This window comes from Culex quinquefasciatus, chromosome 1 (assembly GCF_015732765.1).
Source record: "Culex quinquefasciatus strain JHB chromosome 1, VPISU_Cqui_1.0_pri_paternal, whole genome shotgun sequence".
Classification (NCBI taxonomy): domain Eukaryota; kingdom Metazoa; phylum Arthropoda; class Insecta; order Diptera; family Culicidae; genus Culex; species Culex quinquefasciatus.
In genome coordinates this window covers 115572994-115600189 of record NC_051861.1, presented here as the reverse complement: position 1 = coordinate 115600189, position 27196 = coordinate 115572994, and the positions used below count along the sequence as shown (strand labels likewise).

The 27196-nt window shown below is 36.5% G+C and overlaps 4 protein-coding genes across 7 annotated transcripts in view; 2 read left to right on the top strand and 2 right to left on the bottom strand.

Annotated features, from left to right (window-relative positions):
* Positions 1 to 19754, top strand: part of LOC6046915 — a 52710-nt gene extending 32956 nt beyond the window's left edge. Inside the window, exon 2 of the mRNA XM_038248807.1 lies at positions 19495 to 19754. Within this exon, the coding sequence (XP_038104735.1) occupies positions 19495 to 19580 (86 nt within the window). The 3' untranslated portion in view covers positions 19581 to 19754. The remainder of the gene's footprint in view (positions 1 to 19494) is intronic.
* Positions 1 to 20585, bottom strand: part of LOC6046910 (coronin-7) — a 58320-nt gene extending 37735 nt beyond the window's left edge. For 2 of the 4 annotated variants that reach the window (XM_038248786.1, XM_038248791.1), the window contains exons 1-2: positions 20299 to 20584; positions 2873 to 4003 (exon numbers count right to left, since the gene is read on the bottom strand). In XM_038248786.1, coding sequence (XP_038104714.1) covers positions 2873 to 3922 — 1050 coding nt within the window. In that variant the 5' untranslated portion in view covers positions 3923 to 4003; positions 20299 to 20584. Of the gene's footprint in view, positions 1 to 2872; positions 4004 to 20298 lie in introns of all 4 variants that reach the window. The other 2 variants (XM_038248793.1, XM_038248800.1) reach the window with 2 other exon arrangements.
* Positions 20586 to 25150: 4565 nt separating this feature from the next.
* Positions 25151 to 25923, top strand: LOC6046917 (frataxin homolog, mitochondrial). The gene has a single exon (XM_001864007.2). The coding sequence runs from the start codon at positions 25239 to 25241 to the stop codon at positions 25824 to 25826; it is 588 nt and encodes a 195-aa protein (XP_001864042.2). The 5' UTR covers positions 25151 to 25238; the 3' UTR covers positions 25827 to 25923.
* On the bottom strand, positions 25896 to 27055 carry LOC6046918. The gene is made up of 2 exons (XM_001864008.2): positions 26857 to 27055; positions 25896 to 26805 (listed from the first exon to the last, which is right to left on the bottom strand). The coding sequence occupies exons 1-2, from the start codon at positions 26997 to 26999 to the stop codon at positions 25929 to 25931; spliced, it is 1020 nt and encodes a 339-aa protein (XP_001864043.2). The 5' UTR covers positions 27000 to 27055; the 3' UTR covers positions 25896 to 25928.
* Positions 27056 to 27196: the final 141 nt, after the last annotated feature.

Sequence of the window (27196 nt, the reverse complement as noted above, 5' to 3'; positions counted from 1 at the left end):
ATGTTCTACAAAGTTGTAGAACAGACAATTACAAAAATTTTGATATATAGACATAAGGGGTTTGCTTATAAACATCACGAGTTATCGCGATTTTACGAAAAAAAGTTTTGAAAAAGTTGGTCGTCGTTGATCATGGCCGTTCATGGTCACCCGCGACAGACACGGACGACGAAACAAAGAGAAACGCAAAAAGTAACTTTTTCAAAACTTTTTTTCGTAAAATCGCGATAACTTGTGATGTTTATAAGCAAACCCCTTATGTTTATATATCGAAATTTTTGTAATTGTCTGCTCTACAACTTTGTAGAACATTGTTACACTCTAAAAAATAACCCTGCAAAGTTAGAAAAAACAAGAAATTTTAAAATGAAAAATTTTGTTCTAAATGAAAAAATGACCCTTCTGTGTCAATGTAGATTCGAAAAGTACATTAAATTTCCCATAAAATGACATGTTCCAAAATTTTTTACAGTCGAGTAACGGAAAATGGGAGAATTTTAAAACTTTTTAGTGTTTTTCGATGAAAATACGTTTTTCGGAATTCTGAGTACGCCATCAAATCGGGCGTCTAATTTTACATAAAAGTCCCTTTGACACCAAATTTCTATCTCATCACCGTTTCAGGCTGCAAATTATTGAAAACACCTCTTTTTCGCATGTTCAAAATGGAAGGGGTCGTACCGCCCCTCCGTCACGAGATATCAAAAAACGGACCTCGGATTCGTGATCAGGGACAAAAGTTACCCCTTAGGACAAAGTTTCACGCAAATCGAAGAGGGGTCGGGGCAACTTTTCCCGATTTCGTGTGAGTTGGTAGAGAATTACCCATAAATTTTACTATTCTAAAATTTTAGATCTAGAATTCTCGAATTCCTAATTTCTCAATTTTAATGTTCTAAGATTCTGCAGTCAATCCTCAATTCTAATATTATAAAATTTTTAAATTTCACAACTCTTTAAACGTAATTCTAGAATTTTTGAATTATTAATTTCTCAAGTTCTAAAATTCTTGAATAATGAAGTTCTTAAACCTTACTTATATTCTAAAACCCAAAATTCTTAAATTCTAAGGAATTATAATTATAAATTTTTAAATTTCTTTATTTATTCTACAATGTAAAATACTCAAATTGTTGGGATTTCTTAAACTCCTCAATTATGAACTTATCAAATTCATGAATTTTATAGTTTTGAAGTTTTAAAAATCAATGATTCTCAAATTCCAAGGCTTGAGCCTACAATTCTAAATTCAATCTTTCTTAAATTTAAAAATCTATCAAAAACATCTAAAAATATTGAAAAAAAAATAAAAAATAATCCCATAAATTCCGATTTTCTTAAAAAAAATTAAAATAATAAATTTTAAAGTTCTACTGCCAAAAAAATTATAATTTTCAAACATTTTGAACATCTTTATTCAAAAATTGTTAAGTTTTGAGATTCTTCAATTTTTAATTTCTCAAATTTTTAATTTTAAATTATCAGTTATAAAAACCTTGTTGCACGGGGTTCCTTCATATTTTAAAATTCTGTTCTAAGCTTTTGTACGGGTTTAACGGCCCTGGGCTTTGTCATAATGAGTGTCATAGGTTTGATGCTTGTTTGGCAAAGAGTATGATTTGATTCGATGTGGAATTAAAATCGAAGTGTTCAGTATATTGCTGAAGCTTCCATTTTTACACATGGACACCACTTCATGCTGCGAGAACCCACTTTGGCGTAGTCTCAGGGCTTAATCGATGGCCGGTAAGCTGTCATCGAGACAAGGAGGTTCTCTGATAGTGGAAATATCACATTTGTACAATGAACCGCTACATATGTGATTTTTCCCTATCTTAATCTGGGTGTCAGGTTAGGATGCGGGTTTAAAAAATAGTGTTTGTAGAATTTAGGATTTTAACTATAAATATCAACTTTTTATACTTTGCCTTTAGTTATTTAGGGACAAAATTAGTAACAGTGAATTTAGTAATTCTATCAGAATCGGTGATTTTCATTCAAGTAGCATAAAAACCATTCTGATTTGTCAAAATTTCCATAGAGTCTCGATCAATCAATAGTGAAATGATATCGGACTAAATTCGTTGATCTGTTGAACTAACGGTTGTCGGATTATGATTGTATCGACCATTGTTGCGAATCGAGGATCTACTGGAATTCTGACGAACAAATGGTCGTCTCTTTTTCAATTCACGACTTGTAAAATATCAACTGTTATTTTTTTTTTGTTTTTTAAAAGAAGCCAGACAGGTTTTAAAAGAAACGTTTTTTTTGGTTAATAATTAAAATGTCGGGGATTTGAGATAAGAGTAGCTTTCGGATAGGTTGCTTTAAATCTTGTATTCAATTCAAGTTAGGTAGTTATCCGCAAATGAATATTTGGACTTATATGAATAATTGAACATTTTGGACTTATGAATAACACACAACTGTGCATTTATTCTAGAGTCAGATCCATACAGCGTCAGTGTTTATTTGGTCGAAGTGTACTAATTCATTGGCAGATCTGATTCTAGTTGTAATGTACGACAAGACTACTGACGGACGTGACAGGACGAGGGCCCAGTTTAGAGGTTTCGACATCAACGATGTGCGGCTGGATCACCCTCCCAAAAAAAAAAAAAAAAAGCTTTTGTACGGGTTTAACGGGTCTGAAGTTTAACAAATCCAAAGTCCTAAGACAATAAAATTTTAGAGTTCAAAAATACGAAAATTCTAGGATCCTACAATTTAAAAATTTTTATTAATCGGAAGTGGTAAAGATCATCAAACATTTATTTCATTGGTTTAATTTAGAACTACCAATTTTTTTTGACCTTTTGTTCCTTCAATCATACGTCTTTCGACGTCGCCAACGTTTTTCCGCACTCACCTTCCTCGGCACCTGATACATGATCGGTATCACAGAGTTGGACGTCAGCTGCATAATCCGGTTCACCTCGCCCTCCATGACCCGCAGCGCCCGCTTCGGCACCAGGCACGCTCCCTTGGTCTGCTCACCCGAGTGTCGGATGCCCTCGATCAGGTACGGATCCTTGTCCGTCACCTCCAGGTAACTGATCGTGGTGTCCCCCTTCCCGGCCAGGAACAACATGTTCGTGTCCGGATCAAACAGTGGCATCAGAATTCCCGTCGAGCAGTCCAGCTCCAGCGTCTTCTCCGTCACGGCAAAGTTCCGCAAATCCCGGATGATCACCTGCCGCAACCGTGCCGCATCGAACCCGGTCGTCAGCACCCGGTTCTGATCGCCCAACCAAACCACCCGCGAGTCCTTGATGCTCTGGTGACTTTCGGCGACCAGCGAGATCGGCGACTCCGCCCTCGGATCCAAAATCCGCACCATCTTGTCCTTACAGCTGGTCGCGCACAACTTCCCGTCGCCCTTCCAACTCAACGACTGAATCACCTCCGGATGTTCATTGTTCGAAAAGGACTCCTGCTGACTCGTCAAGTCCCACAAACTGACGCAGCCCATCGCCGTTGACCACAGCAGACAGTCCGCCGTCGGATGGAACCCGACCGTCTCAACCCGCCGCTGCTTCGTCGAGAACGAACACTCCGGATTCGAAATCGAACTCTCCAGTCCCTTCTCCGGAATGTGCCACACCTTCACCAGGCAGTCCTGCGATCCCGTCGCCAGCAACCCGTCGTGAAACGGTGAAAAGTCCAGATAGGTCACCGTGTCCGAGTGGGCGTGCAACAGCGGCATCGTTTTGCTCTTCCGGCCGCAGTCATCGATCGGCAGGACGGCCAGGCTCGAGCCCGCGTGCTCCCAGTTGAACGCGATGAAGGCAGCGGAAGCGGCGATGTTGTTCCCGTACGTCTGGTACGAGCCGACGCAGATGTCGCGGATGCATACTTCCGGCTTCGGTACGATCGGGGCGGCGTTCTTGTACTTGGATGCCTTAAATCGCCATGCCATGCTGCTGTCGCGTTGCCCGCGTGCGCTACGGGGTGGGCTGCTGCTGCCGGTAGATGAGTGCTAGTTGGGAAGCGGGTTGATCTGGAAGTGGAAAGAGGGGTCGGAATTAGTTTGGACGTCTGAGCTCTGACTACCCCGGAAGATCTGCCACAACTTCATCTAGTGCGAAGAAGAAGTCTTTCTTTGTCATAATTCATTTCATGTCCCAATTAAATTTGTTCAAACGAATCGCCTCTGCGGTAAACTTTAGCACTGTAGGTCTGGCTTAAGTGTGGCACACTACAAATGTTTTGTTTTTTAGTTGGATCGTATCTTGGTATCAACGTGTCATTTTTTTCAAGGGAACTCTGGGTTGGCTCGAACAAATGTAGATGTGGGACAATAGGTCGAATGGACAAATAGTCGAATGCCAAAAAGAATGTGGGAAAATTGATATAAAATTCTGTAATATATTTTTGATTGTAATTAAATGTATGCAGAAAAAGTCAGACTTCCAGAATATTTTTGTTATTTTTTTTTTTTTCTTACAAAATATTTTTATTCTATGAGTTTTGAGAAATTCTTTTCAATAAATAGCGCAGCTTCTAAACTTTTTTTTAAGTGTTTCTGTTTCTTAAAAAAATCATGTAATAAAATTGTAAGTTATCCCATTTTTACTAGCTGCTCATGCTAGTAAAAATTCTTAATGTTCTTAATGAAAAAAAGTCTTACTTTTAAAAATATTTCGGAGTTTTTCCATTATATAGAAACAAACTATTCTTGAAGGTAGTAATATTACTGTGTGTTTTTTCATTCTTTCAAACATGTGCAGCTTTTTTGTATGAATAAAACACGACTTCTCAAATATTTTGTCAGCTTATCTATTCTTTAGAAACACGCTATTCATGATAGCTGGAATATGTTAGTGACTTTTTCGCTATTTTAAAAGAATTAAAAGCAGTTAAAAAAAAGAGTAAAAGTCGGACTTAAATATTTTGGCAAGTTTTCGTTTTTTATTTATCCTTGATGGTCTTATTTTTTATGTTTATGTAACCCAAGGGCATTTTTTTAAATTTCTCAATTGTATTGAAAATAGTAGTGAAATTAACTGAAAATCGCTTAAAACACCTTTTCATAGTTGTTTTTCAATATTCTTGCATTTATGCTAATTTAAAAATATTTTTTTCTTTAAAAAAATATAAAAAAACAACATTCGACCTTTTGTCTATTCAACTTTTGTCATAAATTTGCTGTCAGAAATTTTGTACAAAAATACGGTTTAAAATGTCAGTATTGCAGAAAATTAGGGTTTTTGAAACTGACAAGTTTGTTAAATACGAAATTATCCTGCAATATCAATGAATTTATGATTTTTATACCTAAAGTTTCAGTGTATTTTCCGATCTGTGGTCCAAGAATTAAAAGTTTGCATTAAAACGACTAAAATACCTTAATTAACGTTATACAATGTATTCTAAATAGCTACAGTACATGTTCGGTAACTGGGCTGACAACCTAGCCAACAAAAACTAACTTAAGGAACATCGATGCATTATATTTTGTTAACAAAAAATAAAATAAAAGGAACTCAGAAATATTTCCAAAGAAAACCCTATTCATATCTTTTCAAAATGTCTTAAAATTTAATTGAAACTTTAATATTGATTTTCGTTTTTAACAAAAACTTGAAATTTTAAAAATGTTTTTATACAAAAGGGGTAATGAAAATAATTTTCAAGCCAGATTTTTGAAATATCGAAACAAAAGTATCACAAAATGCTTGAATAGTAGTAGCACGACGTGTGCCGAAGAAATCAATTTTTGCATCGAATTGCCTACAACATTTTTTGCAATTCCAAAAAACGCTATTTTTATGGAATTTTATGTCAAACATTCATGTGTTTAGTAAATTCACCGTTCAAAACGAAAAAAAAAATATTGAAAAATGTTACTTTTCGATATTAGTGATGAAAAGTTCAACTTTTCAGCGCCCATTTTAGTGCTGAAAATTAGAACTTTCATCACTGGTATTGTAAGGCATTGATTTAACATTTAGTTATTTTTGGTAGGAAAAAGTAGGTCGTTTCGTTTTCTCTAGAATGACAGGAAAAGTTGAAAGTTTTACAGCGAAATTGCAAAAACATCATAAATTAGCAAAAATTTGCAACGCAATAATTTAAATTCATAGATTTTTTTTTTGCTAACCTTTCACGTTTAGTACCGATCAGTGGTCCCAAAATTCCAAAGTTATTAATAGTTTAAATATTCTTTATTTGATTTAATATGCATAAAAAATGATTTTCGCGTTTTTTCAATAAACATTTAAATTTTAGTAAATAATTTTGTTTTGCCATTACTTTTGGGAAATTCTGAAGGAAGGGGGGAACTTGAAATAATATTAGCAATGGCATCACAGGCAGAATGAAGAAAATTTTAGCTTGCAGATCGCATTTTACACATTTCTTATGACACCAAATCTGTCCTTAAGATGTTTGTATTTTACCTACAAAAATAAGTAAAATTGCATAGAAAAAGGTTTTTAAATACCAATTTCAAAGTCTTAATTAGTTACATTTTAATGAAAAAAAAAAAACAGAAAAAATGCCTGACATAAAAGGTAGCTTATCATTCAAATGCAGTTTTAAAAACATTAGGCCGTTGCAAATATTTTTCAAAGTTTATGTCGCCCCCCTCCTTCAAAATTGGTCTGAAAAATCAGGGGGCAAAAAAATATTTTTCCAAAAAACTTCAAAATTTTCATGAAAATAGAAGTCTAATCAACTGAAAACAATCTAAAATGCGTTTTTCTGCATTGATAATCATTTTTAGCATGTTTGGGCTTGTTTAAAAATGTTTTGAATTTTTATGAAATTCCAATGTACAGCACCGCAAAAACAATATTTTTCGCAAAAAAAAAATTCGTTAAAACTTAGATATTTGGAAACTTATGATGGCAAAACAACTGGACAGGTGTATAATGCATTTTAAAACACTTTTCTCATTAAAATGTTGAAACCATGGCTCGTAGTTTGATTTTTTTTTACTTTTTATTTTTTGCCCCCTCCCCCTTCGACTTTGGTCAGAGTCGAGGGACATAAACTTCAAAAAATATTTGCAACGGCCTTATTATTTAAACATAAAATTCAAACAAAAAGTAGGTAAAAATCAACTCACATATGAAATTTTACACAGTTTTTTGGTTAAACTACAAATTTTATCTGATTAAATTATACACATTTTTCGGACATCAAATCTGTCCTGCAAATGTTGTGCCGAATAAATGTTATAAAATTTTATTTCAGAGTCTACTCTATTTTTGTTGTTATAATTTTTCACACAAAAAATTAGGAAAAATTACATAAAAGTGACAATTTTAAAAATGTCCGACTTAAGAGGGTAGTTTCATATTTTGTTAAATGTAGTTTCACATTTTTTTTGTACAATTATAAGTATAACTAAAATAAAGTTAAATCTATCTCTCTGTTGAATTTAACACAGTTTATGACATAAAATTACACATTTTATCTAACAAAAAAAAATCTTCTAGACAGATTAAAATTTTCATCATTTCAGATGTATGGTTTTACCCCAGAAACTGGGTAAATTAATTAATCTAATTAATTTTCGTTGAATAACTTTTCAGACAAAAACAAAATTATAAAAATTACAAAAAAGTGTAAATTTTAAAAATGACTAGCTTCATCTATTAAAAAGTGGTTATGTAAAATTGGAATTGTAACTAAAATGAAGTCAAATTCAGCTCTCTGATGAAATTTTGCACATTTTCTGAGATAAAATTACACATTTAATCTGATAAAAAAGTCTTCGAGACCGATTTACATCTTTCCAGATTTTACAGTATTATTGTTGTGCAGCCTGCTCGCACCCATCGTGTGTTCACCAAATGTCGTAATTCTGCGGGGTACAACACATCATATATTCGAACCAGCTGGCCGAAATTTGCCTAATGCTCATCTAATAAGCCTCTCCGTCTCCCTTTGACTAAACTTTGGGCGATTGGGCCCAGTGCCAAACTTTTGGGGCCGCAACTTAAACACAGTCACAAAGCGGTGCAAATTCGCCATGAAATTTGATCGAAATTCACTTTTTTTCGCGAAAACTTTAAAAAGCTTAACGATTTGCAGACGAACGAACTAGAAATGCGCATGCAAAGACCTGTTTTTTTTTGCTTCTTCTCGAAAACGAACAACAACAACAACAAAAAAACGCAATTAGATCGTTCAAAGCAGATGTTCAAAGAACCTCATCGAGCAGCAAAAGCAAGGTGTGGTGGACGGGTGGTGCCTTACCGGGACGCCGAGGGAGAAGCCAATTAGACGTTATCCAAATGGAAATTGCTCTCGAATCAATTTTTACTACTCGCGAGCCTATATGGTTTAACATTGGGAAAAGGGGTGAATTGGTGAGTGTTGAACAGCGACATGCAAATTTGAAATTTTCATTCGAACATTTCCCATTGTCTGCAATTGAGGAATCGCATTGGCCAGCCCCACTGACGATGAGTTTACCGCAGACGAGATTCTTTGAAACGGTCTTAAAAGCAATCTAAAATTCCAAAAATTGACAAACTACCCCAAACAGTAACCTGCAAGACACACCTCACTTTCCTGCATGGGTGCCTTTACCCTTTTTTTTGCTCGATCTCTGTGCACCTTACACGATATTTTATTTTCGTTTGAATAATTTCCACACACGTTTCATTTTTCTGTTCTCTCTCTCTCTTGAGTCTCCAAAAGATAGCGCGCCACCAGCATCTTCGTGAAGCACGCGAATATCCCTGCTTTCAGTGCAGACAAAGAATGACACCCCGGTGAAAAGGAAGAAAGGAAACCGGAAGTGGTCCAGAGAAATAAGAGAAGGAGAGCCACACGTGCGTGTGGTGTGGCGCAGGAAGCGATAAGTGGCCATGTCGGGGGGCCCAGAGTTGGCCGGCCGGCAAAAAGAGGGAGAAAAAAAATCTGTTTTCCACTCCATAGGGTACGAACGAAACCCATGCCGCCTAATCTGTGCTCAATCGGTAGAGGAAAAACGGTGCCAGACAAAGCGCACAGACATTCAGACTGAATGTGTCGATCTGTGCATCACAAGTGGAAGGCGCTAATTTGACATTTCTCCGTTGATGCGAGTTTAAGAAAATGCTCACTAGATTGCGCTAGTGTTTGACGGGTGCGGGACATTTCGCCGAATGTCGTTTCGCCGACGGTCATTTCGCCGAAGGTCATTTCGCCGAATGTCGTTTCGCCGCATGCGACGTTTCGCCGAATTGACAAATAATCATAAAATAAATATATAAAATGGACACAAATTGTATTAAAATATTTTGAAAAAGTATAATGTCCCTAAAAGGTGATTTTGCAATCTTTAAAAAAAAATTGTTTCTTAGTATGTTATTTTTATAAGTTAATGCATTATAACATGCATAAACAATCGCTTAAAAAATAATCTAGTTGAAAAAAATTGTGCGAGTTTTTGCATTCTTTCAAATATAAGCAGTTATTTAATTACAGCAAACAATTTTAAATCATTTCTGTGAGTTTTTGCATTCTTGTTTTAATATATCATTTGAATTATTTCTGTGAGTTTTTGCGTTCTGTTAACCATGAGCAGTTCTTTTAATTTTCTGCTTATAATTTTGATAAATTTCTGTTAGTTTTTGCATTCTTTGTTTTTTAAGCATATTATTTGTATAATTTTTGTAAGTTTTTGTATTATTTCCAACATGAGGAGTTCTTTTGATTTTCAGCATAACATTTTGAAAAAATGCCGGTAGTTTTTGCACTCTTTGTTTACTGAGCATATTTTTTAAATTATTTCTGAGATTTTTTGCATTCTTTCAAACATGAACATTTTTTTATATTTTCTGCTTATAATTTTGATCATTTCTGATTATAAATGCCGGTAGTTTTTGCATTCTTTGTTTTTGAAGCAAATTATTTGTATAATTTTTGTGAGTTTTTGCATTCTTTCAAACATAAGCAGTTCTTTTGATTTTTAGCATAACATTTTGCAAATTTTTTGTTAGTTTTTGCATTCTTTGTATTTGAGCATATTTTTTTAAATTATTTCTGTGAGTTTTTGCATTCTTTCAAACATGAGCAGTTCTTTTAATTAGCTGCTTATAATTTAAATTATTTCTGTTTGTTTTTGCATTCTTTGTTTTTCGAACAAATTATTTATATAATTTTTGGGAGTTTTCGCATTCTTTTAAATATGAGCAGTTCTTTTGGTTTTCAGCACAACATTTTGCATTCTATATTTTTGGCATATTTTTTCAATTATTTCGGTGAGTTTATGTATATTTAGTTTTTTAAGCATATTATTTGTACAGTCGACTCTCTGGTTGTCAATATCCAAGGGACCGTCGAGGAAGAGAAGCATCAGTTTACAGAACGATGGAAAATGATGACTCGATTGAAAATATGTTTTTCTTTGTACCTTGCTATGCGAGAGAATTATGGCAACGTCCAGCAAACAAAAACAAACAAATGTCAAACACCCTTCAAAGCTTCTTTTCTCAAAGAAAAATGTCTATGCAAGCCATGATAATGTGAAATTATTGACAACCGGAAGAGATTTTTAAAGCAAAAATAATCCAAGGGACCGTCGAGGAAGAGATCCTTCAAGCAAGAGAAAATATCGAGGAATAAAGACAATCGATGTATGCAGTTTGAAGGGACTGAAGAATTCATCGGTACATGGAGCAATATTGATATCGAGAAGATCGATAGCCAGAGAGTCGACTGTATAATTTTTGTTAGGTTTTGCAATTTTTCAAACATGAGCAGTTTTTTTTTTATTTTTAGCATAGCATTTAGAAAAATTTCTGATAGTTTTTGCATTCTTTGTTTTTTAAGCAAACTTTTTGTATAATTTTTATGAGTTTTTGCATTCTTTGAAACATGAGACTTTCTTTACTTTTTAAATTATTATATTATTATCTTGCCACCCCTTATCAAGTTTGCATGAGTGAATTACAAGATGGCAGCGAACAAATAGCATAAATTATACAAAAAAGTTAATTTTTAATCAATTCGGCGAAATGACTTTCGGCGAAACGTACCATTCGGCGAAATGACCGTCGGCGAAACGACATTCGGCGAAACGTACCAGATCCGTGTTTGACAGTTATCACAAGAACGAAAGAAAGTCGTCGTCTGTTTGTCTGTGGCGTTCGCGACCTTTTGCGAAAGTGCAATCAAGTGAACTAATCAAGCGAGGTGGGCGAGATATTTGGTCGCTTAAGTTGCTGTCTGATTGATTTGCAAAGATCGGTGATAGCGGAAAAGTGATTGGGCTTGCAGTTTTGGGCCCCAGACACTGCTGTTACAGGAAACACTTAAAACTTGTAACAGAGCGTTTGCTGAGCTTATTGTTAACGTTAGAACGAATTTAACTTCATGGATGACTCGTTCCGACGAAAATTTACGTAATTCTGAAGTCAGCCTCCGTGACTAATCATCGTGACACGGTAATCGTTTAGAGGTGATTTTACTTGCAAACCCGTCCGAGTTTAGAATATAACGTTAGGTGTAATAGGCGCATCAAAGAATCTCGATTGACATATTTACCAACCAGGATCTTGTTTTGTTAGTTGACAATGGTCGTCATTACGATAAGACTCTTACGGCGGAAGTTTATTTCAATTCCGATTGATCGATTTTGGTAGATTCCGATAAGGATCGCAGACCTTCAGTTGAAAAATCCCCACAAAACGGTAAAGTTAACTTTAAGTTCTATGTTCAATTCCACGTAACTTCTTATCAGTCTTACCACAGCTGCTGCTGTTCCATAAGCTTAGCCACATAAACTTAAAGAGAACGAGCTTATTCATCAGTGATTGCAACGGGATGCAATTTGCGCGATTGCATGAAGTTTAGCCTTAAGAGCACGGCCGCTGGTGGGGTTGGCAAGTACCTTGCAGTGGAGAGTGGGCATAATTTCATTATCGTTCGCACACTCTTTCAATTTCAGTAAGTAAAATGGTCAGAACCATTTTAGCATTAAATGAGCTTCCTTTTTTGCGATCTTCTCTTTTGAAGATCTTGTCCGGCTACGGTACTTCTACTCAAATAACCATAACACAATTTAAAAAAAAGTGATAAAAAATATACAGGTAACAATTCTATAATTGAAGTAACAAAATGAAAACACAAGTCAATGGGCGAGAAGTGCTCGAAACTGTTTGTCTTCTGACGTTTCAAGAGACACTCTCACTTTTTTTTGCCAACTAGTCTCTTCGATTGTACCTAGGTACATTTGTTTGTAATCAAACTTCAGCGCAGCAGTTCCTACAAGTCGTCCACTATACACTGTTAGATACAGAGAAAGAAAACTCGAGAGAATGTTGTTTCAATGTGGTTGGTGGGGCTACCAACACAAGTATCTTCGTTGTAAGACTGTAGAATGAAGTTTGCGCACGTCAGATTCTCCGGAGATATCTCGAAGATATTTGCATAAAATTTGTGTAAATTTGTGCAAATATTTCTCAAAAACCTTGCTTAATCAACCTTTAGGTGATTGGTGCCTTCCTCACAATAATATACTCTTGATAGGGTTGACAGATTTTCATCCTATTGCACCCATTTGAAAGGTCTTTTAATTACACATCTAACGATGGGTCGCATGACAGATCCGGACAACGTTTCTCACAAAAAACACCTTTTTTACAAACTTCCGGATTTTATTCAAAATCGTTTTTTCAGCATAACTTTTGAAGTATTTTATTAAACTTTATAATTTTCAATAGACGAATCGAAGAGACCAAAACGGTTAAAATCGGTTCAGCCAGTATCGAGATAATCGAGTTTGTATTTTTGCCTTCCTCACCTCACTGAGGCAAGGCTATAAAATCACTCGAAAAATTGAACTTCTTAAACATACCTTCTAGATATACCTTCACGTATACGTATCAACTCAGAATCAAATGTCTGTGGGGATGTGTGTAGACATGATTTTTTTCCACACGATTTTCTCAGAACTGGCTGAACCGATTTTGGCCGGATCCATCTTATTCTGTTCGTTTTGGGGTCCCCTAAGACCCTATTAAAATTTGTTCAAACTTTTGTCAAATTTATGTTCACTGGTCATCTAAGAACCGATTCCATCAAATAAACCATGAAAAATGGGCAATTGTTATTTTGATGATCAAAAATGTGAAAATTGAGCCAAAAAGGCCTGCTTTAGAGGACCAACAGTGAAAATATTTTGAGCTAATGTGCATTCGGCCGAGTAATAATTTAAAGATAGGAAAGTTTGAAGAGTTTAAAAACACAATTTTTGAATTGGCAATTGAAATGTACTTTGTTGAAATTTTGATTAGGGGAAATAAACCCATTTTAAGCCTAATAAGCGGTCTTGTTTTAATGATGCTGGATAATCTGGAGTGTTCCTTGAAATTCAGTAAAACCAAGTACACCAACCAGTAGAGCAACTTTTTGTGAACATTTCTGTTTATTTTCACTTTTATTAAAAGTTATGCTATTCCTTTTACAAGCATTTTAAAAATATATTTCAAAAACGCATTCTAATCAATCTTGGGTCTGCTTCGTGCTGCCAAAATTGATGAAATTTTGAGCGTACACTCACGAAAAGAAGCATTTATAGAGAAAGTTTCCTGGCAACACCACAAGCGCTGCTGGTGGTGTTGGTGGCCACCCTTTGTTCTTTATTTGCCTTCGCTTCTCGCTCGGTTTTCTTCAGCCTTCGATTGGAATGGGTCGTCAAAAGTCAAACGTCAAAAGACTTGGCGCGTTTGTTTTTTTGATGGCGCTTGCTAATTAATTTCATGTTTCGAGATTATTTTTCAAGTGAGTGACTAACTAATGTTCAAAAGAACATGTTGCCGGTAGTTGGAAGCAATTTTATATCTTAAGCGCTTTGAAATCGTTAGCGCAAGTGAAAAGATATTGATGTCAGGAAATGAAACATGTGTTCAAAACAATATTTTCAGGATTTCAAAATCACGACTAGCATTTCAAAAAGGCGAAATAATTAGTTTTAATCTCTTTAGAAATGTTAGTCATGGTTTTGAAATTCTGAAAATATTTTTTTTCGTAGAGATGAGAAAATTGCACAAATGTTTTTTTCACATGGAAAAGCCATAGAAAAATAGTAAGTTTTTACACAAACGTTTGATAGTACAATCCAGACTCGATTATCAGAAGGCCTCGGAACAATTTTACTTCGGATAATTGAATCACGAAAAAAAAATTTTTTTTCGATTTCTAAATTTTGATTGTCGAGCTTAGGTATAATCTGGGTGCAGAATAGTTGTCCGCAAAGCGGCCTCAATTTAGAACTGTCAAAGCGGAACCAATTTACTGTTCGCAAAATAATACCAAGAAGTGGCAAGTATTGTGATCGATCTATAATTTATTTTGTCAGGAATAAAAAAAAGTCGATTGCGTCGAGCTATTAAGATATTCGAAGTCAAAACATCTTAAGAAGAGGGTTGAAACCGAGATTGGCATGATTCGTTGCTAACATTTCAAAATCGCTATGTCTCACGCAAAACTTATGTTTATGACGATTTTGAAATGTTAGCGACGAATTATCAATGACTATGAATGGTACCTGCCAAATAATATTGGATAATCTTACTCCGATATTATCACTGCACATCAAAGATACATAATCTCGGAACTTTTATTCGGTTGCTCTTCTGGTTCACGAAATTCCACCCACTTCGTGATGAAAAATTGTCATCACGAGGAAAACAAAAAAGGCCTCTTTTGGCCACCCATTGTTTAGTATACGAAGAAAAAAGTGGGATGCACTTAATTTTTCATCGAAAACATCAACATCAACAGATTCAGAATGTTTCAAAACAATTCACTTCAGCAGCAAAAAATATGTCACGCTTGAGCTTGAACATTGCCTTCTACTTTGTTTATGTTTACAGCTGTAGTGCTGTTGTATTAGTGGGGAGCAGTGGGGAGCTTTCGAAAATCACGTTACGCATTCTGTCTTTTCAGCACCCAGGGTATAATTACGGACGAACAAACATGACACCAGGAACAAATTTTCTTAAAATTTCTGAAGCAAACAATAACTTGCGCCATCTACATTCAAGTTGTCGAAGTAACATCGCGCGATTGCGCATAATTTCTCAAAATGGCTTATGCAATAATTAATTAAAACATTTAGCATTAGTATGGTGCTAAAAACAGTTTTTTGGCATTAAGTTTGTCTTTAGGATTCTCTGTAATTTATCATGGATACTCAAATTGCCAAAAAATTTATAGGAATGGTATTTTTAATATAAATTCATACGACCATTTCAAAAAATGCCCTTGAGTTTGCATCATCAGCTGGCTTTGTTTACGTTTTAAACCACGTGGCGCGAAGATTTTGACATAAGCGATCTCGCTTGCGCAGGTTTTCGCCAAACCTGCTTCACTTTTTGAAATCCCGTGTCATGTCCGTTCGTCCGTGGTATGACCCCTAAACTACGCTGAAATGATTTAAAAAATTTAAATCCAAGATGGCGGCCAAATTGGCGGTGATGCAATATTGAAAAAAAAAAATATTTTTTTATAGGCAATCAACAACTCAAATTTGACTTAAATGGGGTCGTAGAACTCAAATTTTATGTTAAAAACAAAAAAAAATGAAAAAATAAGAAAAAAATATTTTTTGTTCGTGATTCGATTATACGAAGTCCCATACAAACCTTCGAACTTCGAACTTCGGATAATCGAAACTTCGGATAATCGAGTCTGGACTGTACTCACAAAAAAAATCAAAGGAAACATTTGGGGAAAAGAATTGAAATGACTCAATGCATTAAGTTAAAGAATTAAAAATATTTTCCACAAAAAAGTCATTGCCAAACTTAAGTTGGAATCTTTTTTAAATATTAAATCAATGTGTGTGTGTGTGTGTGTGTGTGTGTGTGTGTGTGTGTGTGTGTGTGTGTGTGTGTGTGCAACCAACCAAACGGGACCACGCGGTCACTTCTTACAAATTGAGTTGTTTCCATGTATTTTTAGATCTACATTCTATACATGCAAATAACTCGCATAGGCATTTGGAAGGTGTTAGCTCTGCCGAGCTTCGGTGACCCATTTCTACGCTGGCTAGCCGAGCGCGAGGTACTTCAGCTTTATCGACAAGCCCCGCCCTGAAGAACGTTTGCACCAATCGGGTTCAAACGTTATTTAGAACTTCCGAACCCTTGTCAAATGGACAAGGACCCAGCGCGTATATAGTTGATAGTAACAGTATTCCTAATTCCATCCATAGCTCACCAAGCCGTGTTGGCCTAGTGGTTAGCATTTTTGCTTACCAATCCAAAGGACTGGGGATAGAACCCCACCTCGAGCGAGTTTGATTTTTCGTTCATGTTCAGAGTTTCAAGATTTATAATTCCTATACTTTCTCGTTGGGAGCAGATGGGAATCGAACCCAGGACCATTCGCTTACAAAGCGAACACCGTGACCAGTCAGCCACGGCCGCTCCCTTTAAATAGTAAATCAATGTGAAGACATAAAACAGAACTCGGATTAGTTTTCAAAAGGATGTAAGAGCTATTAGTAAACAAAGTCCTTTTTGCATCGGTACCAAAAACCAATTTCAAACATGCTTTAGATTGTTCATCTACACGTCCTTCAAGTGCCCTAAACTAAAAATAAATGAAATTTTGTTGCAATTTGGAGAAAAACAAAAATTAGTGTCGGAGGTCATGGTGACTCTTGCGGCTTTTTGAAAACTCACCCGAGAAATTAAGATCTAATTTTGTATTAGTTTTTCATTAAGTTTGTTGTTGTTTTAAGTTAGATGTTACCTCTTGTTTGATAAACAAACATGAATAAAAATTTGTTGATTCATGAAATAACATGAAAATCTGTGTCAAATGCATCCACTATTTATTAAGATTTTTATGTCTTAAATATCCTTTGCATGAAACAACATGTTAATTTGCTAACAATTTAACTGTTATCACTTAGATACATAAGATTAGAATGTATTTGAATCGTTTCTTTAATTTTTAGATTAAATAATAATATTTTACTAAAAAATTGATCGTTCTTACGAAAAAACATTTCACTTAGATGAAAAAAAGGAAATTTTCATAATATCATTATATTTTGCATGGATATTTTTTTTTAACAATTGTTTATCAGTTTTTATGTACTTTTTGTATTTTTTTCCTAATAAAATATGTTGTTGCAGCAATTCGTATTTTTTTCATACTAAAAATCGATATGGTACACTTGCCCCACCTGAACAAGATTTTTTAAAAGCTCTCAACAAAAATAACTAAAAGTTAAATCATACTTTATAATAAGTGCAAGTCATTGGTAGGGATACTACTAATCTAGGAAAAATAGCATTTTGATAAAATGAGCCTAAAAACGAACCCTAAGCCTTATATTGTACCATCCAAATATTATAAGAAAACAAAGGTTTTGAAAAAACTTCATTAAATCTTATGCCCTTTGGCGTTTACGCCGTTTTGGCGGTTATGTGGTAGTAGAAGCTGCCAAAAGCATTGCAAGCAACAATTCCTTATACAGTAGTTGTACGGTAACTGGGCTGAGAACGTAGCCCAGTCATCGAATGCTGTTCGCTAATGGGCTCAACGAAAAATAACGAGGGGACTACCGATGCATAATATTTATTTGATGAAATATAAAAATAAAAGTTACTCAAATTTGTTTACAATGATTACTTTTCATATTTCTTTAATTGTGACTTGAAATTACATAAAAGTTTGAAACAAGTTTTTTTATTTGTTTACCATGATTTTTGCATCCATTAACCCCTCGGTGATTTCGGTTTGTTTTGGTTTTTTGACGTTTGTCTGCGTTTTAACTGGGCTACGACCCAGTTATCGAGCGCCCAGTTAAAAAGCAGCCCAGTTAAACAACGCCCAGTTACTGAACAACTACTGTATTGGAAATAATCAAAATTGTACAAATTAAGGCCGTACGAGCGATTGTTCCTCTTGCCCCATATGGTTGTCTTGCCCCACCTTCTCCTACCAAAAAAATTGAATGAATCGAAATTGAAAATTGCACTAAATATTACAAAATTGTTCTAGTTCAAGTTAGAACATGACTTTCAAACAAGTATGTTTGAGATTCCCGAGTTTTCGTTGAAGTTGGTTAAAAAAATCTTTTCATACAAAAACGTCTTCTTTAAATCGGTAATAACTCGTCAGGGTTAACTCGGATCGTTTTGCAGTCTTGGGCAAAATTGCTTATCATAAAATTTCACATAAGAATCTCGCACATTAACGCCACCTTTTGACAAAATTTTGATAATTTTGCTTTTCCCCATAATTTTTTTTAAATTTTTCTATGCAAATTTCAACGATAAAAAGCGACCCTTAACCCTGAACCGATTTGGCTCAAAATTGACACAGTTACTTATTTTTACCTAAAGAATCGAGCCAGGGGGCATCTCTTAGTGGGCCGTAATAGATGAGACAACGATGGATGAGTGCCTCGAAATACTTGTAGGGATCCAGATCCCTGATTGGTTGGGCGTAGACAGCTACCAAGAAAAAATACCCTACATAAGGATACTGGATGTTGGCAACTCCAACCATCTAATTCTGATGAGTGTCTTGACGCATCGCTTTCAGGATTCCTACAGGACACAAGTAAACAGTCGACGCTAACTTTTCAAATAGTTCTAGTTTCGCGCGAAGACCATGTACTCAGCACTATTTTAAAAGTTAGCGACGAATTATATTGTTTGGCCATAGAGTTATCTACGTGCGCATGTATTGCGTGTACGTACACGAAAAAAGTGAGGTTAAATTTTTTACCGGCCAGCAAAACAAATGGTGTGCTAGTGTGTGTGAGATCGGGCTTAGATAGCTCTATTAGTACCAGCACTCAACGTGACTCAACCCTTTCCAACGAAATATCTTTGCGGTTAACTTTACACAGTTGGTCTGGCTAATTGAATGTATTGTTCTTGAAGTATGTTTAGAATTGCAATGCTTGAATTTATTCCATCTTTGTGACACCATACAAGAACAGTGGGAGGTATCAAATTATAGAACGATAAATCAAAGCATGCTTCTTGAAGGGACTGAAACATTTATTGACAGCTGGAGCAATATTGATATCGAGAAGATCGACAGCCAGAGAGTCGACTAAAGATTCTTTGCAAAAAAACATTGGGTTTTAGTTTAAAGTAACTAACATAACACACCACAACTGGGTTCTTTCCTTCAGCACAGCCTGCTCTGATAAATACACCAACCCAACACATCACACACACACTTTGCTTGCCACACCACACCACCCAGCCTGCTATCATCGCCAGTCAGGCCAGCCAGCCTGCTTTTTTTCTCCTTCATATGTCATGCATGTGGCTGTTGTGCTGTGTTGTGTGCATTTACTTTTCATTGTCGTTTTCGTTCGCGTCCGCAAAAGGTACCGCGAATGCCAACTTGGATTTGCTCTGCAAGTCGCACCAGGATTAGTCATCCGCGCGCTGATAGCGATCATTTCGTTGGGTTGGGTTTTCGCGAATGTTATCATCGCGCGGCGCGCCGCGTCATAACAAAAGTGTTTGATGAGCTCATAACTTGTGTTTTCTTGTGTTTTTTCAGAGAGGAATCGAGTTGAACAACCCCTCCGGCTTTCGTCCAGGATGTCGTCGTCGACGACGACGACGACGGTCTCCAGCAAGGAGTAGTAGCGGAGGGGTCAAAAATCGACCAACAGGAGGAGACACACACAAAACATTACCCCACCGAAACAAACAAAAAAAACTTTGTGTTGATGTGTGTGCGTCGTCCGACAGGACGACTCATCAACCTCTTACCAACACAAAGCGCGCTGTGCCTTTTTTAAATGTTCCTTTATCTCGTGCGCACACACACACATGTTTTGATATCCCTTTTTCGACGACGACTCTCTTTCTCACACGTATGACGCGCCCCGGCGGAGGGCGCCTGAGCACACAGGACGAAGGCGACGACGACGGCCGCGGGCCGTGTGCTGGAAGAAGCTGGAGGCAGCGCAGCGGCCATGGAAAAACCCCACCGCCAACCTCCGACGACGACGACAAAGAAGAAGCCGCGAGCCGCATAAAAATTGTAGTTTTTTTTGTGAAACACACAGGATTTTAGATATTTTAAGGACACACTCTTTTAATTTTCTGGTAGATTTCCATGTAATCACTCAGTTATAGATTCCCCACACGTAATTTTAAAAACGCCAACCATGGTACATCCTGTCGGCGCGGTCACTCCCTTCTTCCAGGTCCTTTCATTTTTCGTTTCTTGCGCGTTGCGCCCCCTCAGCAAAGGAAGCAGCGAAGAAAAAGGGGCCAAATTTTGGCCGGCCGGTTTTCGGCGTAGGCGTAGAGCACAGGCCGCGACGACCCCCCACTGGAAAAAGACGACACTCACTTCACGATATTCCAACTCTTTGCTGTTGCTGCTAGGCTAGACTCTTGCAAAGATCTGCTGCTTGCACTTTGGAACTCCCTTTCGAACTCGCGCGCTCGCGTCTTGGCTAATTCTTCCTCGATAATTCTTGCGCTTTTCGCCAGCAATAATGTCCTCTCTGGTTCCCCTCTTTTCCTCAACTTTAAAGTACACACTGAGCGCGACAACGACGACGGCGGCGGCGGTGTTGTCTACATTGGTCGGAGAGTAAAGAAGTACTGCCTGGCTCTGGCTCCGAGAGTCCCAGAACAAGCCGCGCGAATACGCCTGAAGAGTATGTGTTGGTGCAAGCGCGGCGCAGCGCAGCATAAAAAGAGTCCAACTCTCTCTCACTGAACTCGAGGTTCAGGGTAGAGAACATGCTACAGTGCAAAAAAAAATAAAAAGGAAAATAATACATGAACAGCATAAAAGGATGTTGGTGTGTCTTGGTACCGGCGCGCGGACTCGGCATTCACGCCCCAAAACATAAATATACGCACACGCGTACGCACCGAAAGGTGTTTGTGACGACGACTGAGTTTGGGGGGTTGCGATGAGCAGGGTGGTAACATAAGACGGGTTTGAATGGGCAGTTGAGAGAGGGAATCTTTTAGTTTGAATGAATTTCAATTGATTGATTGAGATATCGGCGAAAGTTCAAAAAACAGTAGAAATCAAGTATTATCAAGCTGCAAAAGCAGACCTAAATTTACGTTTTATTTCATTGTTTGAAAATCAATCCATGAAATTCACAAATTTCAAAAACCCTTTTTTCTTTCATTTTTTCCAGGACCATCTAGAATGGAGTACCCGACGCGATTGGTAGTGAGCAATGTATTTCTTATGGAGCGAACTGTCAAGCTACCACTCGAATCGGGTATTCCATTGGCCGACTCGCGTTTTTGTAAGCAGTTTTAAGAAAAACTAAAATGCGGTGTTTCAAAGTTCTCTGTTTGGCAGATGATAAATTAGCCGTAAGTTAACAATCTGTCCAGTTTAATTGATTTAAGTCGCACGCATAGAATTTGAACCCTAAATTTAAGTTACTTTTATTTTTTTAAATTTTATTTATGTTTTAGATTATTTAAATTTTCTATGTTTCTACTTTTCAAAATTTTTGATGCATTTAATTTTTAAATTTCTGGATCATTGAATTTTATAATTTTTGAATTCTAAGTTTTTTTTCCGTTTCACAAATTAGAATTTAATTTTTTTTTAGTTTTTGAACTCATGATGTATTTAATATTTGAACCCTTCGTATAATCGATTACAAACTGTATTAAAAAAAAAACAAAAATCTAAATTTTATATTCTTCTACTTTTCTGAATTTTAAAATGATTTAAAATGTAAATTTCCGATTTTTTTTCAAAAAAAAAATCAATTTGTTCGCTTTGGGACCATCCATAAACCACGTGGACATTTTTTTGAGAATCTGTTTTTTTTTAAATATATGGTTGAGAATTTCTTAAAAAAAATTAATACTACACTTAACTCATTTCTTAATATATCCGGCTGTGAATATGTAATTTCTTTTGAGTTTTGAGTAGTGTTTTTTCAACCTTATTTATGTTTAATTTTATAGTGGATATACAGCAATTCCATTTGAAAAGAGCCTAAACCGAAAAAAAGTTCTCCAATCGGGCTCAAAATTTTTCTGGGGGTTCCTTGGCCAAAATAATTAGACCCGTATTTTTTTGTTTGGCCATTAGGGTGACCTACATCTTGCTAGGGTGGTTCGAAAAATGGCAATTTTCGTCATTTTTCGCAAAAACCTCTTTTTTTCGAAAAATCATTTCTCCGCGCCATTTCATCCGATTTTAGCTGTCTTAGACGCAAAAGAAAGGTGATGAGTTTGGCTGTTTGAAAAAGTCGTATGAAAACTTAAAATGGCGTTTTGACCGTGTCTGGACCAAATTTTTAAGTTATCGCAGTTTTAGTGAAAAAAGTTGATTTTTGCCGATTTCGTCATTTTCCTGTTTTTGCGCGCGGCGCGTCAAAAAACGTAGTTTTTATTTTCAAAAAATCGTATCAGTTCAACATCGCCAATTTTTTTATATGTTATGTGAAATTTTCTGAGGAATCCGATAAAAATATTTTCAGACATATGCTCTTTGGTCAAAACGCCATTTTAAGTTTTCATAAGACTTTTTCAATAGTTAAGCTAGATTTTTGGAACTTCTTGCTATTTTTCTCAAATAGCCAAACTCATCACCTTTCTTTTGCGTCTAAGACAGCTAAAATCGGATGAATTGGGGCGGAGATATAATTTTTCGAAAAAAGTGATTTTTGCGAAAAATGACGAAAATTGCCATTTTTCGAACCACCCTAGCAAGATGTAGGTCACCCTAATGGCCAAACAAAAAAATACGGGTCTAATTATTTTGGCCAAGGAACCCCCAGAAAAATTTTGAGCCCGATCGGAGAACTTTTTTTTCGGTTTAGGCTCTTTTCAAATGGAATTGCTGTATATTCAATTTGCCTTTGAATTTTAGATGGGATTCCCTCGTAGAAATATTTTTCTAAATTTAAACATTCTTGGCGAAAAATAAAAGATCAGAACATTTAAAAATTAATGCTCCGTCGTTCAAAATTAAAATTTAAAAAATTCGGAACTTTTTTTATATTTCAATAGTTTTTTTAATCAATTTTTTTTAAATTCAGATTAAAAAAATTTCGAATTTCTAAAATCGTAATTTTAAAAATCTGAAATTTCTAAATTCAGAATTTTAAAAATCTGAAATTCAATACTCTAAAAATCTAAAAAATCAAACATTAAAAATTTAAAGAAAAATTCAAAATAAAAAAAAACAAAATTAAAAAATTCAAAATGAAAAATTGAAAACTAAAAAATATTAAATGTTGCAAACAAAAAAAGGAAATCTCAAAAATCTCAAATAAAATTTAAATTCTTAAATCCTTAAATTCTTAAATTCTTAAATTCGTAAATTCTTAAATTCTTAAATTCTTAAATCCTTAAATTCTTAAATGTTTAGAAGAAAATATTTCAAATATTTTAAATGCAATTTGTTTCGGAATGAAATTTTAGTGAGGAATTTGGAATACAATCTGTATTAAAATTCATAGATTTAGAATTTCGAAATCTAAAATTTAATCATATTAAAATTTTAGATTTTGTTTTTTGTGAGCTTATTTTTTTGAAGTTGAATTTAATTTATTAGATTTTAAAATTTTGTTTATATTGGTTTATAATTTTCTATTTTGTTTATATTGGTCAAAATTATTGTAGTGTCCCTCTGATTTGCAAAAAGATTTTTTTGTGACACTTTTCTTGACGTCTCCTCAAGTATTTTTTTAAAGGATTTTTTGCTTTCATTCCTTTAAACATAAAACGAGTTTCATTTTTCTATCAAATACTTTCTGTATTATTTTTTTTTCTTTGGAAATAACATTTCTTGAATGTTGGTCGCGATTTTATTTTATATGGCGCGGATTTCGCGCGGATTGAGGTTTCGGTCGGCGCGGATTTTTTTTTTCGACTTTCCCGTAACAACCTTGTAATTAGGTGTCCGAAGGCTTGATTGTTGAGGCAATTGCAAACCTTTTTTTTACACTTAAGCTCCCATCTTCACCGGAATTCGAACTGACGATCTTTGGATTGTTAGCCCTACAAATTTCAAAACAATTCAATAGTAAAAAAAAATCAAAACATTTTAACTCAAGTAAAATTGGAAAAAAATAAAAAAAAACTTTTTATTTAATTAAAAAATCAAATTTAGAAGACCAAATAAATCAAAATCGCTGAAAAAAAAAACAAAAATTGAAAACGATTTTAGAATTTTTCATAAGTCGTCGCTTGTGTGCTATCTTATGACTCGTCTGCTGTAAAAAGATAGGCCGTGGCACAAGATAGCACACAAGCGACGAAATTTGAAAAGTTAAAAAAATATATAATTCAATTTCCAAAAAAAAAAAATAGAAAAGAGATATTTAAAAACAAAACTATAAAAAAAATTAAAAAAAAAAAACGCAACAACTCAAAGACCTTAAAAAAATAACAGTTATCAATAAATAAAAAAAATACAATTCTAAAATTTTAAACTTTTTTCTTTTACTTCTCAAAGGCTTTAAAATTGAAAGGTTTGAATTTTAAAACACTTGCATTTTTAACATCTAATTTTTTTTTACTATTTTCCAGCCATTGAGTTCTGAAAACAAGCTTTGAACGTGCTTTGAACACATATCGAGATTTTCTTATCGTCAATCCTTATTGGTCGATAGTAGGTAGATCGAGAAATTACGGTCTATTGATCTATTTTTTTTTTCGATCCTTATCTACTACAGTCCAGACTCGATTATCCGAAGGTTTGTATGGGTCCTATCTGCATAGGAAACCCATGAGGGATAGGTTGTTTTGAAAATTTAATCTAGAAATAACCGAATCAGAAATAAAAAAAAAAAATTTTTAAGTTTTTTATTTTCTCATTTCAACATCAAATTTGAGTTTTGTGACTCCATTTTAGTCTAATTTGATTGGTTGATTTCATTAGCGCCGTTTTGACCGCAATCTTGAATTTACAAATTATAAATCACGTTTCCCACTTTTCCTCTACCATTTACTTTATCGACTAAATTTTACGATATTCTTGCAGAATTGTAGCATAAATGTTGTTAAAGAATCATTTGTATAATAAGCAATTTCAAGTCCAATAATTTCGTAAACTTTTTTTTTGAAATATTTTTTTTATTTTGATAGTTCCGGTAAAGTGCAACTTCTTATCAGGGTGCAACAATTATGATTGTTTTGGTCATCAGTGGGTGGCGGGTGGTTGTCTGTTTTTGTTTTCATCCCAGGCGGGATTGTCAAATTTTGACAGAAATTTATGAATCAAAACAACAACATTCGATTTTGATCTGAAATTTTTGGAACTTTCCAATCCGGCAATAAAAATCTAACACCATGAGCGCACTCGTCTTGTTCCGCTCCGTTCGCCGGATCACACCTCAGCTGTGGACACGCTCTTCATCCTGCTTGACCAGCCGACTTCAAGTCCCAACTCAACCTCACACCGTTCCCGAATGCTCGCCCCTGCACCGGCAAGTCACCATCACCAACCTCCGTTCCGTCACGACCAACCCGAACGACTTCATCGCCGCGTCCCTCATCGATTCCGTAACGTTCGAGGCGGTCTGCTCGGACACGCTCGAATCGCTGTGCGACTACTTCGAGCAGCTGGTCGAGGAGACGAGCTTCCTGAAGGCGGCCGACGTGACGTACGGGGACGGCGTCCTCACGGTGAACCTGGGCCAACCGTACGGGACGTACGTGATCAATCGGCAGTCGCCGAACCGGCAGATTTGGCTCAGCTCGCCCACGAGTGGGCCCAAGCGGTACGACTTTGTTCCGGACAAGTCCACGGTGAACGAGGGCTGCTGGGTGTACAAGCACGATGGGGTGTCGCTGCACGAGCTGTTGCAGGAGGAGATGGGCGCGATTACGAAGGGCGAGGTGCAGTTTTTGGAGCTGCCGCACAGTAGGAGGAAGTAGGAGTTGAGCTGGGGTGGGACGGAACTAGTACTTTTAGGTAGGACAACAGGGAATCCAAACGAATGTTAATAAATTGATTGAAGCGCTTTATTTGAGATTGTTTTAGTTTTCTGAGTGAAACGATTCCTGAGAGTGTTGCTGAACGATGTTGTCGTTAGAGTTGGCTGAATCGAGAATGTTTCCCTCGAGGAGTCCGACATTCTCCTCTCCGTTGAGAAAGCTGATGATGTTGATCGTCGAGGTGCCGTCCATCGTGGCCATCGTTCCCGCCTGTCCCTGATGCTGCGAGTTCCCGTCCAGGAAGCTCATGTAATCCTCCTCCTTGACCCGGCTGCTGTTCGAGTGCATGCTCTGCGCCGCACTCTGGTGATTCTCCTGCAGCAGCTTGTCGTACTCCTGGAAGATGTCCTTGAACTCGCGAATCTCGTTCTTGTTCTTATTGCCAATGTCCTTGTAGTAATTGTGCAAGCTCGTAACGCTTCGCTTCGTGACCGAGAAGTAGCCCCGCTCCAGCGTCAAAATGTCCAGGAAAGACTCCGTCTCCCGGCCCTCGCTGACCAGCACATCCCGCATCGATTCGCACATCAGCCGCATGTACTGGTCCATCCCGTCAACCATCATGATCAGCGCCGATTCGTTAATCTCCGAGAACCCAGCCACCCGCAGCAGACCGCAGATGACCTTCCGGAGGGCCTGCATCAGCACTGGTCGGGTCAACTTGGGGTAGTTCCGGGGTTGACCTCGCGTGAAACTGCTGTCGTGCGGGTTTACGAACCAGAACGGTCTTGTAATCTTCTCGTTCCGACTCAGGTCGGCCGTATTGGCCGGCGGGAAGTCAATGTTGGGCATCAGCTGGCACGGGTTCAGGATGTAACTGTACCCGGACTTGGTCGAGTATGTATCAATCAGCGTCTGAATCATCTCGGTTTGGTTCATCACTTCGACCGTTTGCGTGACCAGCGGGTTCTTCAGAGGAATCCTGAAATCAACCAAAGTTAGCGGAACTCAAAACCCCGGAACCGGAACTTACCTCTTTTCGCGTGAAATCGTGTACGGCAACTTAATCTGTTGGAACTTTTCCATTTTGGTCATCGGCAGAATAATCTCGTTGGACGCCACTTCCTTCTTTTTGTCACTGCCATCCTCGAAGCCACCCCAATGTTTTCGCTTCATTTCGAATTTCTGCTCAGAATCTGCTTCCACCGGCAAGAAATCAGTAACAACTTTTCAATAGGGCGAAACCCTCAGATGTAAACAAACTGAGTTTTTGTCAGAATCATATAAAGCGAACAAAACTGATCCTAAAACACCCTCCATCATCACAAAATTCCGAAAATACGTAGTTTTACAAGCAAAAAACAAAAGGGCTA

Bases quoted from the DNA above. Each gene is read 5' to 3' on its own strand.
- LOC6046917 (XM_001864007.2), top strand. From the start codon at position 25,239: ATGAGCGCACTCGTCTTGTTCCGCTCCGTTCGCCGGATCACACCTCAG.
- LOC6046918 (XM_001864008.2), bottom strand. From the start codon at position 26,999: ATGAAGCGAAAACATTGGGGTGGCTTCGAGGATGGCAGTGACAAAAAG. The intron at 26,806-26,856 runs GTAAGTTCCGGT...GGTTGATTTCAG, and splicing joins ACGATTTCACGCGAAAAGAG to GATTCCTCTGAAGAACCCGC.